At 42.5% G+C, this 17,170-nt stretch overlaps 1 protein-coding gene across 2 annotated transcripts in view; it reads right to left on the bottom strand.

Annotated features, from left to right (window-relative positions):
* Positions 1 to 17,170, bottom strand: part of LOC120526315 (chloride intracellular channel protein 5-like) — a 175,064-nt gene that overhangs the window by 15,805 nt on the left and 142,089 nt on the right. For both annotated transcript variants that reach the window (XM_039749449.1, XM_039749451.1), the window contains exons 3-4: positions 7,887 to 8,012; positions 4,864 to 4,970 (exon numbers count right to left, since the gene is read on the bottom strand). In XM_039749449.1, coding sequence (XP_039605383.1) covers positions 4,864 to 4,970; positions 7,887 to 8,012 — 233 coding nt within the window. The remainder of the gene's footprint in view (positions 1 to 4,863; positions 4,971 to 7,886; positions 8,013 to 17,170) is intronic.

The following is a 17,170-nucleotide window of genomic DNA, read 5'->3' on the forward strand; positions in this document are numbered from 1 at the left end:
TCGTGGTAGGTGTGCGGAAAAAGGAAGAAGGACCGGGGGTGGCCATTTGTGCATTTCTGCCGTAAAATAAATCGTCTGTTAATGGAAATAAGGAATGAAACCGCCAAAAGGAGAGGTCAGTTCTGAAAGTTCCTTATGGCATAATGATGAGAACCGCCAAAAAGAAGACGTTATTTTCAAAGGTTCGTTACGGGGCACGGCACGAAATGAAACATACTTAAAGTTTGTAAGTACAGTGTAAAGGATGAGCATGGGAAATTTGGACTTCTTACGTATATTGGAAGTTGCAGAAACAGTGAGTAGGGGTCTCCCTTATCTATATATACAGTTTAAGGGGTACAGCCATTTCCCCCCCTTGGGTGTTGCAATAGGACATGAAACATACCGAACTTTTGTAAGTACACTGCAAGGAATGAGAACGTGAAATTTCAGCTCTCCACCTATGTGGAAAATGGGAGAATTAGTGAGGAGTCAGTGAGGGCTTTGTCTTTTATATACAGTCATATGAAAAGGTTTGGGAACCCCTCTTAATTCTTTGGATTTTTGTTTCTCATTGGCCGAGCTTTCAAATTAGCAACTTCTTTAATATCTGACATGCCTTATGGACACAGCAGGATTTCAGCAGTGACATTAAGTTTATTGGATTAACAGAAAATATGCAATATGCATCATAACAGAATTAGACAGGTGCATAAATGTGGGTACCCCAACAGAGATATGACATCAATACTTAGTTGAGCCTCCTTTTGCTCCTTTGAGCCTCTAGACGCTGTCCTCCTATAGCCTCTGATGAGTGTCTGGATTCTGGATGGAGGTACTTCTGACCATTCTTCATACAAAATCTCTCCAGTTCAGTTCAATTTGATGGACAGCCTGCTTCAAATCATCCCATAGATTTTCGATGATATTCAAGTCAGGGGACTGTGACGGCCATTCCAGAACATTGTACTTCTCCCTCTGCATGAATGCCTTTGTAGATTTCCAACTGTGTTTTGGGTCATTGTCTTGTTGGAATATCCAACCCCTGCGTAACTTCAACTTTGTGACTGATGCTTGAACATTATCCTGAAGAATTTGTTGATATTGGGTTGAATTCATCTGACCCTCGACTTTAACAAGGGCCCCAGTCCCTGAACTGGCCACACAGCCCCACAGCATGATGGGACCTCCACCACATTTGACAGTAGGTAGCAGGTGTTTATCTTGGAATGCGCTGTTCTTCTTCCGCCATGCAAAGCGCTTTTTGTTCTGACCAAATAATTCCATTTGTGCCTCATCAGTCCAAAGCACTTTGTCCCCAAATGAATCTGGCTTGTCTAAATGAGCATTTGATACAACAAGCGACTCTGTTTGTGACTTCTTTCTCATCACCCTGCCATACAGATGTTCTTTGTGCAAATTGCACTGAATTGTAGAACGATGTACAGATACACCATCTGCAGCGAGATGTTCTGTGGAGGTGATCTGTTGGTTGTCTGTCACCATTCTCACAATCCTGTCATATGCCACTCCTGTATTTTTCTTGGCCTGCCAGACCTGAGTTGGTTTAACAGCAACTGTGCCTGTGGCCTTCCATTTCCTGATTCCATTCCTTACACTTGAAACTGACAGTTTAAACCTCTGAGATGGCTTTTGTAACCATCCCCTAAACCAGGAGACTCAACAATCTTTGTTTTCAGATCTTTGGAGAGTTGCTTTGAGGATCCCATGCTGTCTGTCACTCTTCAGAGGAGAGTCAAAGGGAAGGAAGCACAACTTGCAATTGACCACCTTAAATACCTTTGACCACTCATGATTGGACACTCCTGTCTATGAAGTTCAAGGCTTAACGAGCTCATCCAACCAAGTAATCAGCACTGAGCAGTGACAGGCATTCAAATCAGCACAATGACAAGGGGACCCACATTTGTGCACAGCCAGTTTTTCACATTTCATTTCATTTCATACGACTAAATACTGCGCCACTAAAAATTTTTGTTCGGAAAACACCGCAGTGCTCAGATGTTCTTAGGAAATGAAAGACATACCACTGTTATCTTTTGTGTTGAAAGGAGAGTCAATTATTATGCAGGCTGAGAGGGGTTCCCAAACTTTTTCATATGACTGCATAAAGATTTATATGAGCACACGAATATACAATAATAATATTTACAAAAACTCTCCCTTGCCCCTAAACAATAAATAAATAAACACGGAGCACAAACACAGACTGATGATAAATGGCAGTTGAAATGTGTGTGATAAATGAGTCCAAAGCTAATAAAGTCCGGCGATAATTGAATATTGGCTGAAGTGATATTTTGCCTCTTCCCGAAAATACAAATGACCTCCCTGTGTAAGTCCTCTGCAGTGGCTGATGGGAATCCAAACCCCGGGGTTTCTCTGCACTGGTTGTTGTGATGATACACACTAGAACAAATAACTCATCTCATCATGTTCATAAATCTTCTTACTGAAATGCAAAAAGGAAAATTTTATCCCGAAAGGTATCATGATAAGGAATTCAGTCATACACACCTACAATATTCAGTTTGCAGATCAACTTTGTTCTAGGACATCTGCAAGGATAAGAAACCACTTAAGATGTCTCACTTAAAGGTTTTCCAGTGTTGTTTCTTGTCCTGGTGTGCATATAAACACAAGGAACTCCAGTTTCTGTATTACATCTCACTTGAAGAAGGAGCCTGAGTTGCCTCGAAATCCTGCATATTGTTATCTTTTTAGTTAGCCATTAAAATGAGTCATTTTACCTGACTTCTCATTACATTCATAATGGCTAACGCGGTACAACACCCTAGTCCTGCGAGATAGGTAGACATTTATGTCCTGTAGATGTCCATCAACAATAACCTGTACCAGAATTTTCCAGGAAATTCTGATTTATAGCCCATTACACTAAGCAGCCATCCATCCGTCCATTATCCAACCTGCTATCCCCGCCAACACAGGGCACAAGGCAGTAAAAAAACCTCGGGCAGGGCGCCAGCCACCGCAGGGCACACACCCACACACACACAGCAAGCACACACTAGGGACAATTTAGAATCGCCAATGTACCTAACACATTAGCTTCTGTAGTCTTTTGTGTTTTGTACTTCCTTCCCATGTGTTAATCCGCCCGTATATGTCTTATCTATACTAATTAAAGGCAAAGCCCTCACTGACTGACTCACTGACTGACTGACTCACTGACTGACTGACTCACTGACTGACTGACTCACTCACTGACTCGTCACTAATTCTCCAACTTCCCGTGTAGGTAGAAAGCTGAAATTTGGCAGGCTCATTCCTTACAGCTTACTTATAAAAGTTAAGCAGGTTTCATTTAGAAATTCTACACGTAACGGTCATAACGGTCAACAACGTCCACCATGTTGAACTTTCTTATTTATGGCCCCATCTTCACGAAATTTGGTAGGAGGCTTCCCTGCGCTAACCGAAACCAATGTACGTACTTATTTCAGTGGTATGACGCCACTGTCGGCCGCCATATTGAACTTTTCAACAGTCTTTGTTACTTATGGGCCCATCTTCAAGAAATTTGGTACGCGGGTTCCCAACGCTAACTGAATCCTACTTACGTACATATATACGTCCATAGCCTGCAGCTCGGTCACGTGTGAGGTGGCGTTGGGTCCCCATCCCAACGCCTCCCACGTTGTTGGCTGCCTGCCTATATAAGGCCGTCCGTCACTCCAGTCTCTACATTCCCTTTCTTGCTTCGCCACGGGATTCACGTCTCCCTGCTGATAACTACAGCCTTTTTATTTAATCCACGGCTTCTCCACTGTTTTAATGTTCGTTTATTACGATTATAGTTATTGTGTAGGTATTTTAGACTTACTTTACCTTGTTCAGGTACCCATTTCCTTTATCATTCCAACTGTACCCCCATTAACATGTCCATCAAGGTGATCACCATCAATCAAAGAACTGTCACTTACCGAGTGGTTTCCATGCCCGGAGATGGCACCTACCTTTTCCATTCTCTGTGTTACATATTGCACGGCCATATCAGGCTCACTCTTGATATCCGGAGGAACATTGTGTCTTATGTATTGAATGACTGGACAGGTTCAAGGTGTGGACTGATGACGGTACAGGAGACAATTAGACTACACAGGAGCACTAGAAGAGTGAAATGCTTAAGCCCTTCACCTGTGGTTCTGCATGTGAGTTGATGGCTGCTGCTGAATTGTTCGGTTGTCGCTTTCAAGTGTACCGAAATGGCCAAATATTTTACACCTTTGGACAACCGCCAATGCCTCTTAAACATCTTAGATTGACAGGTGACGATTTCAGTAGTGGACACTTTGATGTTTATGAATGTTTAAACTCTCACAAGCTGGATGTGAAGTTATCGATAAAACCGGTTGAATGCTTACAACGCTTGACAGATGCCGAATGTCACTTCAACACAAGTCCTACAAATACTGTCGTAATTAAAACAAACCATGAAACTCAAACCGATTGTGACAGCAGCAATCCAAGCTGTGAGATTTAAGACAAGATTACTGTTCACATGGCCAACTGTACGTTACATGCTCAAGAGTAAGCTCAGCGCACAGCTTGGTCATATTACAACCGGAGGGCCGAACTCACAATGTGGTATACAAAGAGATACTAAACAATAATTATTGGCATATTTTCCCTCAGTTTAAAAAGGTAAAATTTTCTTCTTAATAAAAATTTTAATGCAGTACTTCGCCGCTGCGAAGTGCGGGTATTTTGCTAGTTTTTGTAATAAAAGCACTTGGTTTATTGTCCTTCTGGAATCTCACTTAGGTTTGGGGGGCAGCTAGGGGTACCCCCATCGTGTGTAACGTATAATCAGGAATTTTAATACACCAACTATCCACTTACCTTCATTAGCCTCTGGCTTTGTGTTCTTAATGTAGGCCGAGAACTTAGCAAAAATGTCATTGCCGGCAGTGTTGGACTCCCGATTTTTAGCTGCAAGCTTAGGGTACCTGCAAGGAAAAACAACAGCAAAATGGTAGTGAGATGTAAGTGCTGAGGTGAGGAAACAAACCACGCTGAGCCAAAAGCAGAAGGTGGGCCAGAGATCCAATTCAGGTCAGAAATGGACAGGAGATCTTCAGATTCTAAGACACCATCATTGACGTGTGGAGCTCTTAAGCGTTAGATTGATTCAGTTAAAGCACGGTTTCTTAAACTATGGGTCATAACCCAAAATGAGGTGGGTGGGCTTGCTGCTGGGTTGTGATTCACAGGTGTATCCCATGTGTTTGCTGCTGGCAGTTTAAGCAATCGACATTGTTCTGCTATGAACGTTGGAAGTGATTCTCCAAGTGGGACCACCCGCCTGATCTGACGTTCGTAATGGACACTAAGAAAGGTAAGATAGGCTCGCGAGAAAAAAAAAAGAAGAATCACTGAGTTAAAGTCTGAAGTGGAGACAGAAGGGCTGATGACATAGAAAGAACTTCAGTGATCCCAAAACTTCATTCCATTTGAGAAGTGACTGTTGTGATTATTTTCAGATGAGACATGCATGGAGTTTGCATGTTCTCCCCGTGTCTGCGTGGGTTTCCTCCCACAGTCCAAAGACATGCAGGTTAGGTGCATTAGCGATCCTAAATTGTCCCTAGTGTGTGCTTGGTGTGTGTGTGTGTGCCCTGCGGTGGGCTGGCTCACCAATATAATAATTTCCATTTTATTGAGATTGTCGAATTTTCGTACTTCCATTATCTCCAACCTGCTCTGCATGTGTACCGTGCCAATGTTTTTGAATTCCTTACGATGTTCTACTCTGTCTTCTACTCTTTGTCCTTTATTTCCGGCCCCAGGCGTGGTTAAATCTCTTGGCACAAAGTCTCGTCTTGTGGGACGTGAAAGTGTCTCTCTGAGAAAATCACGTCTTGTCTCCTTCCAATATTTTTTTTAATAATAGAGAAATTATTATTATTATGGAGCTGGACAGTTTGACATCTGTGGCAGAGCGACGGGCGCTGAGCAGACTCCTGTCAATCATGGAGAATCCACTGCATCCACTGAACAGGATCGTCTCCAGACAGAGGAGCAGCTTCACGACAGACTGCTGTCACCGTCCTGCTCCACTGACAGACTGAGGAGACCCCACACTATGCGACTCTTCAATTCCACCCGGGGGGGTAAACGTTAACATTACACAAAGTTATTGTCTGTTATACCTGCATTGTTATCACTCTTTAATTTAATATTGTTATTTATCAGAATGCTGCTGCTGGAGTATGGGAATTTCCCCTTGGGATTAATAAAGTATCTATCTATCTATCTATTATATAGTGCCTTTCATATCTATCTATCTATCTATCTATCTATCTATCTATCTATCTATCTTTAGCGCCTTTCACATCTATCTATCTATCTATCTATCTATTATATATTGCCTTTCATATCTATCTATCTATCTATTATATAGTGCCTTTCATATCTATCTATTATATAGTGCCTTTCATATCTATCTATCTATCTATCTATCTATCTATCTATCTATCTATCTATCTATCTATTATATATTGCCTTTCATATATATCTATCTATCTATCTATCTATCTATCTATCTATCTATCTATCTATCTAGCGCCTTTTTACATCTATCTATCTATCTATCTATCTATCTATTATATAGTGCCTTTCATATCTATCTATCTATTATATATTGCCTTTCATATCTATCTATCTATCTATTATATAGTGCCTTCATATATCTATCTATCTATCTATCTATCTATCTATCTATCTATCTATCTATCTATCTATCTATTATATAGTGCCTTTCATATCTATCTATCTATCTATCTATCTATCTATCTATCTATCTATCTATCTATCTATTATATAGTGCCTTTCACATCTATCTATCTATCTATCTATCTATCTATCTATCTATCTATCTATCTATCTATCTATCTATCTATCTATCATTTTACATGTTTTCATATGTTTTCTGAATCTTGGAGGGCTCTTTAAGGTTTATTTTGGCTGCCGTTGCTCCACGTGGCTGATTGCTATGTATGCAGTCCACACCGCCTTCCTGACACTTTTGTTTCTCAGCTTTTATGGCTGAGAACTTTTGCCCTTTTAAAATTTACTGACAGCCCACTGACAGCACTTACAATCCACCGCCTCAGTGAAATGAGCCTGATCAGGGTCCCCTTTGGTGAAACAAGCTCATTTACAAATAGGGAGACATATCACACACGGGTGATCACTTAGGCAACATACCATGACTTGCTTGCAACCTGATCTACTCAAGAACCAGCAATGGCAACCTGTAACCCACCAGTTGAAACCACTCACGAACCAACAACAGAGAGACGTGATCCCCCGTCAGAGTAATCCAGTGTTTGAGAAACATTACCTTACACAGAACTGATGTGTGCCCACCGAGATGCAAACATTGGTTTGTGCTCCTCCATGCCGGCAGTAAAAGTAGGCAAACCGGGGACGCACAACAGACCCACAGGGCCTCGATGACCTGTAAACTTTGTGACTGACCAATGGCGAAATGGCTGGACCCCAACAGAGCCATAAGTTGGCACATGACTGTATTAGTACATAAATTAATAAATCAATTTTTTCTTTCATTTTGGCTGCACTTATGATTTTGGGTTTGAGAGGACTCAGGAGTCGTCCTTCAGGTCAACACCCCATACTCATGTCAGCGGAATATGAGAAAGTAAAAGGAAATCAAAAGTGGCAGATTTTAGTTGCCAAGATGGCCGATCCATTTCCATGTGCCAAAAGCAGCTAACCGTGCCATCTACACCTCCTCTCATTTTGACAGACAGGCACACCTTATCCACACTGTCCCACACCCATAGAGAGCACCACAGATACCACCTTGTGGCGGTAAGGAACCTTCACTGGGTAAGACGTACTTTGGGGGTGCAAGGACTTCTTCCAGAAACTCCTCTATTTTGTTGACATCTGTCTTGACTTCTCCATTGAAGGTAAGGAATGGGGGGTGAGTCCCAGGGGCCAAGTTGTGGAGGTCAGCAGGTTTCCTGAAATAGAGAAACAGTTTAGAACAATTAAGGACTGGCATAGGTTTTATAAGTTTATTACCATTACATGTAACACAATATGTCACCCTGGCACCATGTTAATGGCCTATTTGTTGGGCAGAACTATGTCTCTGATGTGGATATGATCCAGCAGGTACACCTCGGACTATAAATACAACACCATGTCTTGAAACTTGCAGAAATTCTGAGATGATTCAACACTGATAGGGTGTATTGGGAAAGGTGGTGACACAGAGGAGAGATGCCAGGGGAGGACATTGTTTTTAGGGCAGAAAGAACTTTCTACATATTAGCATCCGTAAAACCACAGAGCTGCTTATTAACTTTAGACATGCCAAAGAGCCCAGATGTCTGATTACTGTTCAAGGAGTGGATGTGGAGCTGATGCACTACTACAAGTACATGGGGGTCCACAATCAATGAATGGCATGCTAGACTGGCCTAGTAACACAGAGAAACTAGAGAAGAAAGGGCAGAGCAGACTTTGGGACACTGCGCTCTGTGAATGTGGGCAGTGACATCCTTTACGAATTGTACTCTGTGGTGTGCTGGGCTGGTAGCATCACTTTAAGAGATGCCCACCGAATCAAAATATCGATAAAAAAGGGAGGATCAGATATTGAACAATCTGTGGACCCACTTGAGGAGGCAATGAAGGAGAGAATAAAAAGCAAACTGATGGCCATTATGAAAAATGGTGCGCATCCTGTCTTTAACACAGTAACACTATGTACTTTCAGCCAATGAATGAATGAGCAGAAGTGGGTTAAGAAACATCACTGGCACTCCTTCATGTCGACAACAGTGCACCTTTATAAGGCCTAACTGGGACTGGGACTGCTGCTTTTATCTTTGGCCAAAGTCAGACGTTTTCTCCTTTCCTTTTAGAAATTGATGTATTTGAGTTGGTTCTTCTTTGTTGTAATATTTATTTATTGAGCTTCTGTAAAAAAATATCTTGGGAATATATCTAATATACAGTATAGTGCCTTTTACATCCATCTATCTATCTATCTATCTATTATATAGTGCCTTTCACATCTATCTATCTATCTATCAATCTATCTATCTATCTATCTATCTATCTATCTACTAGTATATAGTGCCATTCATTATCTATCTATCTATCTATCTATCAAATATCTAGTGCCTTTCACATCTATCTATCTATCTATCTATCTATCTATCTATCTATCTATCTATTATATAGTGCCTCTTCATCATCTATCTATCTATCTATCTATCTATCTATCTATCTATCTATCCATCTATCTATCTATCTATCTATCTTACAGTATATAGTTTTCCATTTTCTAAAATGCTCGTCCAGATCAGAGTCACAAGGAGCCCCTCCTGTCTTACATTATAAGGTCTAAGGCAGGAATTTCCCCTGAATATCTTGCCAGTACATTTTGAGGCCATTTTAGAATCCCCAAATAATCCAACACAAACTTTTTTTGTGCAAGAAAGTACAATCCCCATAGTCACAGGAAAAACACGCAATTCTGCACAGACAGTTGCCCAAGCTGGCATTTACTGTATTTAAATCTGGATCTGTGAGGCGAGAGCACTAGCCAATGTCCCACTGTGCTGCTCTCACATCTTATTACTTTCACAATTAGGCCTGCCTGCTCATTGACTCAAACCACCTGCTCCTCCAAACAGCCAATTATGTGACTCGGACTCGACACGTATAACATACAAACGTGCTGTGGTGGTTTAGTTGTTCTTCAAGAGTGATGAGTGAGACAGGCAGGTTTCAATTTACATGCAGCTTTGTGAAACTGACACTGAATTAGGTTTTGCAGGTGATTCTGCAATTGTGAAACAAGAGACTCTAATTAAAGAGGTTTTTGGATTGGGGGGTGTTTTGTCACAGTAGTGTCCTAGGGTGACCCTACTTTCCCTTTTAGACTCTTTATTATGTAGACCTTACCAGCATGCCTCAAATTCCAAACATATGTATATATATAAATAGATAAATAAATAAATAAAGCCCCTTACATATTACGATTGACTACTATTGATATATATATAAAGCCCTTGTATATCACGGTTGACTATTGTTGCACTTAAGTATTTCCACATTTCTTTTACATCCATAACCCCAGACAATTAGACAGAATACCAGAACAGGCAGAAGAGAAATTTCAGGATTTCTTCATCTGCTAGCAGAGTGAAACGGCTTACAGTAATGGTACAATGGTCAGTTTGTTCTGTTTCAATTGCATTGCTCAAAGAGTATGCCTAATATCTCTGTTTTTTTTTCCCAAACATCTTGTTGCCTTTCTTCATTCTCCCCCTCACACCCTTCTTTCTTTGTGCTTCTTGTTGCCTTGTCAGACATTCAAGCCCTGTTGTGTACGCCAGATGACGTGACGCACAGACTCTTGCCACAGAGTTTACTGTCTTACATGGGCCACTTGTCTTTGTTCATCAGACATTTTTGCCCTGTTGTGGAAGCCCGACAACACTATACCCAGGTACGGGCACAGAGGCCGCATGAATGGATGTCTTATTACTTTTATATATAGCGTCATGTGCATGCACATTGGGGACTCCGATGATGATAATTTCCACCTCTCCAGGGGTTGGCACTCAGAGATAAGGTCTTCTCTTTGTCGCCATGCACAGACTGGAAGATCAATGGTTTTCCCGCTGCTGACATCACTTCAGAAGTCTGCCCACCTGGACCCTCCTTTCGTTGCCAGAATCTTTCACTGCTGGAAGAACTGCCATATTTGGTAGTCATAACCAGACTCCCATCTGAAAAGACGCATCTTAATACTCTTATCTGCGTCATTTTATTTTCTTTTTGAAATATGTTTTATTCAGGGTTTGCCTACAGGTGCCCCAAAACTGCATACTGTCTCTGCTTGCTTATTACAACAAGTTACAGCAGGGCCATCTTAACGTATGGGCACAATGGGCACTGGCCGGGGAGCATAGGGACCCAGGATGTTTCTGATGCCAATGTGTGTTTTTGTTTTGCTATCAAAACAGGGGCCACAATGCACTGATTTCATGGGAGCCTATAATGCTCTTAAGACGGCCTTGGGTGACAGATAATATTCCCAAAGCAAGCAGAATACAAATGCTGGCAAAATAATAATGTAGCCTGGTTTGCATTAAGTAACCAATACAGGTGCTTCTCAATAAACTAGAATATCAGTCAGTCAGTCATTTCCCAACCCGTTATATCCTAACAAAGGTCATGGGGGTCTGCTGGAGCCAATTCGCAGCCAGCACAGGGTGCAAGGCAGGGCACCAGCCCACTGCAAGGCACACACACAGACCCAAACACTAGGGACAACTTAGGATCGTCAATCCACCTAACCTGCGTGTCTTTGGACTGTGGGAGGAAACCCACACAGACACGGGGAGAACATGTAAACTCCACACAGGGAGGACCCGGGAAGCAAACCTTGGTCTTCTAACTGTGAGGCAGTAGCGCTACCCACTGCGCCACCGTGCCACCCAATTAGAATACCATCAAAACGTTAGTTTATTTCAGTAATTCAATTCCAAAAGTGAAACTCTTATATTATATAGATTGATTACACACAGAGTGATATATATTTCAAAGGTAGAATTTATGGCACACCTTCACCCTCCAGGAAGAAAGCACGAGCTGGAATGGGAGCCGAATCTGCCTGAGCCGAGTCTTTAGGAGTTGCACACTGACACTTATGTGCATTAGGTTTGTCGAACAGCATTAGAATTGAATAAATGAGGCCTGCAAAGGCTTATTATTGGTCTCTCTGTCTGTCTGTTGGAAAGCCACTCCATTCAAAGGCCGGGCCGGACCGTGTTGGGCCAGAGACCGGTCAACATACTAAGACAGAGAGCCACCTGGTAATCTAAGGATACAGTTGAATCTCAATAAATTAGAATATCATCGGAAAGTTCATGTCTTTCAGTAATTCAATTCCAAAAGTGAAACTCCTATATTATATAGATTCATTGCACACAGAGTAATAGAATTCAAGCGTTTATTTCTTTTCATTTTGCTGATTATGGCCTACAGGTAATGAAAACTTGAATTTCAGTATCTCAGAAAATTAGAATATCGTGAAAAGGTTCATTATTGTAGACTCCTGGTGTCCCACTCCACTCAGCTAATGAACCCAAAACACCTGCAAAGGGGTCCTGAGCCTTGAAATGGTCTCTCAGTCTGGTTCAGTAGGCCATACAATCAGACTGCTGACTTGACGGTCGTCCAGAAGTCACTGAGACCCTCACTCCACAAGGAGAAGAAGCCACAAAAGGTCATTGCTAAAGACGCTGGCTGCTCACAGAGTGCCATTTCCAAGCAGATTAATGGAAAGTTGAGTGGAAGGAAATGTGACAGGAAAAGGTGCACAAGCAACAGAGAGGATTGTGAAGAATTTGGGGGAGACTCATAAGGAGTGAAATGCAGCTGGAGTTGGTGCTTCAAGAGCCCACCACACAGAGACGTAATGGGAACATGGGCTACAACTGCCACAGTATTCCTTGTGTCAACCAGAGACAACGTCAGGAGCATCTTACCTGAGCTAAGGAGAAAAACAGCCTGGACTGTTAACAGCTCAGTGGACCAAAGTCCTCTTTTCAGATGAAAGTCAACTTTGCATTTCATTTGGACATCGCGGTCCCAGAGTCTGGAGGAAGAGTGGAGAGGCACAGAATCCAAGTTGCTTGAGGGTCCAGTGTGAAGTTTCCACAGTCGGTGATGATTTGGGGAGCCATGTCATCTGCTGGTGTTGGTCCTCTGTGTTTTATTTGTCAAGTCCAAAGTCAGGGCAGCCAGATGTCTACCGGGACATTTTAGAGCACTTCATGCTTTCCTCTGCTGATAAGCTTTATGGAGATGCTGATTTCATTTTCCAGCAGGACTTGGCACCATTTCCACACTGCCATAAGTACCAATGACCTGGTTTAATGACCATGGTGGGTATCACTGTGCTTGATTGGCCAGAAAACTCACCTGACCTAAACCCCATAGAGAATTTATGAAGAGGAAGATGAGAGACAGCAGAGCCAACAATGCAGACAAGCTGAAGACTCCTGGGTTTCCATAACACCTCAGCAGTGCCACAGGCTGATCGCCTCCATGCCAGCCATTCATGCCGACTGAGTATTGAGAGCGTACACAGACAGAGTTTTCAGTAGGTGTGACATAAGTTTAATATGTCACTGTTCTCTCTACAAATATTTTATAAATCTTCTTTTCTTTCTTCTCACATGCACAGCTAATACAAAACCAGATTTAGCACAGGGGCTCATCATTTAGAACTGCTAGGCAAGCATTAGAAGACAAGACAGGGACAACTGTGAAATGGGCAACGTGCACTACTTCTGTGTGCCAAACTCAGCATGAAATTGGATCCTCTCTTTGCCTTGTTTGGAATTGCATTATTCACCGAAGTGGGGGCCTGCACATGAAGAATTAGTATAAACCTTGGAACATTGCCCGGCACACCTTTGAAGCCGACAGACGGATGGGAGATATAGTTAGGACCATAAATATTTGGACAGAGACGACTTTTTTCTAATTTTGGTTCTGTTCATTACCACAATGAATTTTAAATGAAACAACTCCGATGCAGTTGAAGTGCAGACTTTCAGCTTTAATTCAGTGGGTGAACAAAACGATTTCATAAAAATGTGAGGCAACTAAAGCATTTTTTGAACACAATCCCTTCATTTCAGGGGCTCAAAAGTAATTGGACAATTGACTCAAACGCTATTGCATGGCAGGTGTGTTCAAGTCCGTCGTTATGTCTTATCAATTAACAGATAAAAGGCCTGGAGTTGATTTGAGGTGTGCTGCTTGCATGTGGAAGATTTTGCTGTGAACAGACAACATGCGGTCAAAGGAGCTCTCCATGCAGGTGAAAGAAGCCGTCCTTAAGCTTAAAACAGAAAAACCCATCTGAGAAATGGCTACAATATTACGAGTGGCAAAATCTACAGTCTGGTACGTCGTGAGAAAGAAAGCAAGCACTGGTGAACTCAGCAATGTAAAAAGACCTGGACGTCCACGGAAGACAACATTGGTGGATGATCACAGAATCATTTCCATGGTGAAGAGAAACCCCTTCACAACAGCCCACCAAGTGAACAACACTCTCCAGGGCTTGGTTGGCGTATAGATATCCAAGTCTACCATAAAGAGAAGACTGCATGAAAGTAAATACAGAGGGTGCACTGCAAGGTGCAAGCCACTCATAAGCCTCAAGAATAGAAAGGCTAGATTGGACTTTGCTAAAGAACATCTAAAAAGCCAGCACAGTTCTGGAAAAACTTTCTTCGGACAGATGAAACCAAGATCAACCTCTACCAGAATGATGGCAAGAAAAAGTATGGAGAAGGCGTGGAACAGCTCATTATCCAAAGCATAGCACATCATCTGTAAAACACGGTGGAGGCAGGCAGTGTGATGGCTTGGGCGTGCATGGCTGCCAGGGGCACTGGGACACTAGTGTTTATTGATGATGTGACACAGGACAGAAGCAGCCGAATGAATTCTGAGGTGTTCAGAGACGTACTGTCTGCTCAAATCCAGCTAAATGACGTCAAATTGATTGGGCGGCGTTTCATGATACAGATGGACAATGACCCAAAACATACAGCCAAAGCAACCCAGGAGTTTATTAAAGCAAAGAAGTGGAAAATTCTTGAATGGCCAAGTCAGTCACCTGATCTTCACCCAACTGAGCAGACATTTCACTTGTTGAAGACTAAACTTCGGACAGAAAGGCAAACAAACAAACAGCAACTGAAAGTAAAGCCGCTGCAGTAAAGGCCTGGCAGAGAATTATAAAGGAGGAAACCCAGCATCTAGTGATGTCCAGGAGTTCAAGACTTCAGGCTGGCATTGCCAGCAAAGGGTTTTCAAGGAATGAACATTTTATTTCCAGTTATTTAATTTGTCCAATTACTTTTGAGCCCCTGAAATGAAGGGATTGTGTTAAAAAATACTTTAGTTACCTCACATTTTTATGCAATCGTTTTGTTCAACCCACTGAATTAAAGCTGAAAGTCTGCACTTCAACTGCATCTGAGTTGTTTCATTTCAAATTCATTGTGGTAATGAACAGAACCAAAATTAGAAAAAAGTTGTCTCTGTCCAGATATTTATGGACCTAACTGTAACATCATCCAAACAATGGCGAAAATGGCAGACTCTACACATCGGGCCCCCACTCCTGAAGGTCTTGTCATGGCTTCCTTTGTCTGTTACGCCGTGTAAACCATCATTAAAGAAAGCTAAGTTATTTCTCCTATGTGTGGTATAGCGGGTCCACAGCTCACGTCAAGAGGCCAGTTTTAAATAAATAATCACCGCGCTTGCAGCTTAGCGAAGGGGCGTGGTGGTTGAGTGGCTGAAGCAGTTCCAGGGGAATTCGTGGTGTCGACGTTTCTCACCTAAGTGCACAGGTGAGAAACCGTCCACATCCGCAATTGTTCCCAATGCTGCTGATTGCTAGAGCTGCCACGTCCTCTTCATAAACAGAAGCGCGAGGCGGCTAAAAAAGGAAGAAAGAAGGAAGAAGAAAGGAAAGAGAAAGAAGAACGGAGGTTGCAGGAAGAAGCGAAGAGAGAGAGAGCTGGTGTGAGAGAGCACGAGCAAGCGCAGGCAGGCAGCTGGACAGCGAGCCCTAGCAGGGGTGTTTGGCCCGACACTAGGTGGGGCAGAAGGAAGCGGCCGCTCCAGCTGAGCGATCAAGGAGCTGGAGTGACCGGAGAAGAATTGCGGCTGGCCACGTAAGGTCAAGAAGGCAGCAGGAGTTGGGAGGCTTGGATGTAGAAGCGCCAACGTGTGCGTCCTGGCCGTTGGGTTTAAAGCAACGTCTCGATCAGGAGAGCGGAAGTGAAGCCAGGGATCGGGGAGCCTCCAGATCTGCTGCAGAAAGGGCGACTCTCCAGTTGTGTGGCCCAGATGGGAGAAGCAGGAGAGCCGCCAGGTAAAAGAAGCACCAGGCTTTGTGTTGTTTTTAAGAGACTGCTTCCAGCATTGTTTTAACCTCATTTTAAAGGATTGTTTTTTTTTTCTCTTTATTGGATTTTTAACCTCCACAATAACACCTGTTTTTATGGATTATTTATTTAATGACTTTATTTATTTGGACACTTTGTTTTTGTTGATGTTTTTAATAAAAGCACTTGGCACTTTTTTACACCATCCCCTTGCTCCATTTGTTGTGCCTCACTGCCGAGCTCATCGGTGACATTACCGACGGTGTTGGGTTCAGATGATGGGAGCATGCAGTGAACCCACATCGTCACACTATGTGATTTCTTACCGCCATATCACTAAGGGAGGGGTATCGCCTTTTTATATTATACCTATATTGTTTCAGGTTATGTAACATTCCGCAATTACAAAAGTACTTATTCCAACAAGGGAGCTAGCGCCCCCTGCTGGATACAGTAGGCCAACATTTCTGTATTAAAAATCATTTTTTTTATTGGTCTTATGTAATATTCTAATTTTCTGAGATACGGAATTTTGAGTTTTCATTACCTGTAGGCCATAATGAAAAATGAAATGAAAATCTATCACTCTGCGTGTAATCAATCTACTGTATATAATATAGGAGTTTCACTTTTGGAATTGAATTACTGAAATAGATAAACTTTCCGATGATATTCTAATTTATTAAGATGCACCTGTATCCTTAGATTACCAGGTGGCTCTCTCTCTTAGTATGTTGACCGGTCTCTGGCCCAACATGGTCCGGCCTGGCCTTTGGATGGAGTGGCCTTCCAACAGCGTGACAGAGAGGGACAGACAAAGAGACCAGCATGCCTTTGCAGGCCTCGTTTATCCAATTCTAATGCTCTTCGACAAGCCCAATAGCTATTATGCTGTTAAGACGGCCCTGGTCTCCGAGTGCCTTCTTCTGCCACAACAGAGGCCAGTGTCATGGAAGGACAGGTGGAAGACAACAGAACGTTCTGGTGTTGTTTTAAGCATCTAAATGATTACTTGAATAGACGCACATAGGTATCAGTGTGCAATTGCTAATGACTCATCTCAGGAAGATTCGGCCCCCATTCCAGCTCGTGCTTTCCTCCTGGAGGCAGAAGATGTGCCGTAAATTCTAGCTCTTCATTTCACTTCAGCGTATCTTCCAGGTGAGAAGGGCTCA

The sequence above is a fragment of the Polypterus senegalus genome, chromosome 3, assembly GCF_016835505.1.
Source record: "Polypterus senegalus isolate Bchr_013 chromosome 3, ASM1683550v1, whole genome shotgun sequence".
Lineage (NCBI taxonomy): Eukaryota > Metazoa > Chordata > Cladistia > Polypteriformes > Polypteridae > Polypterus > Polypterus senegalus.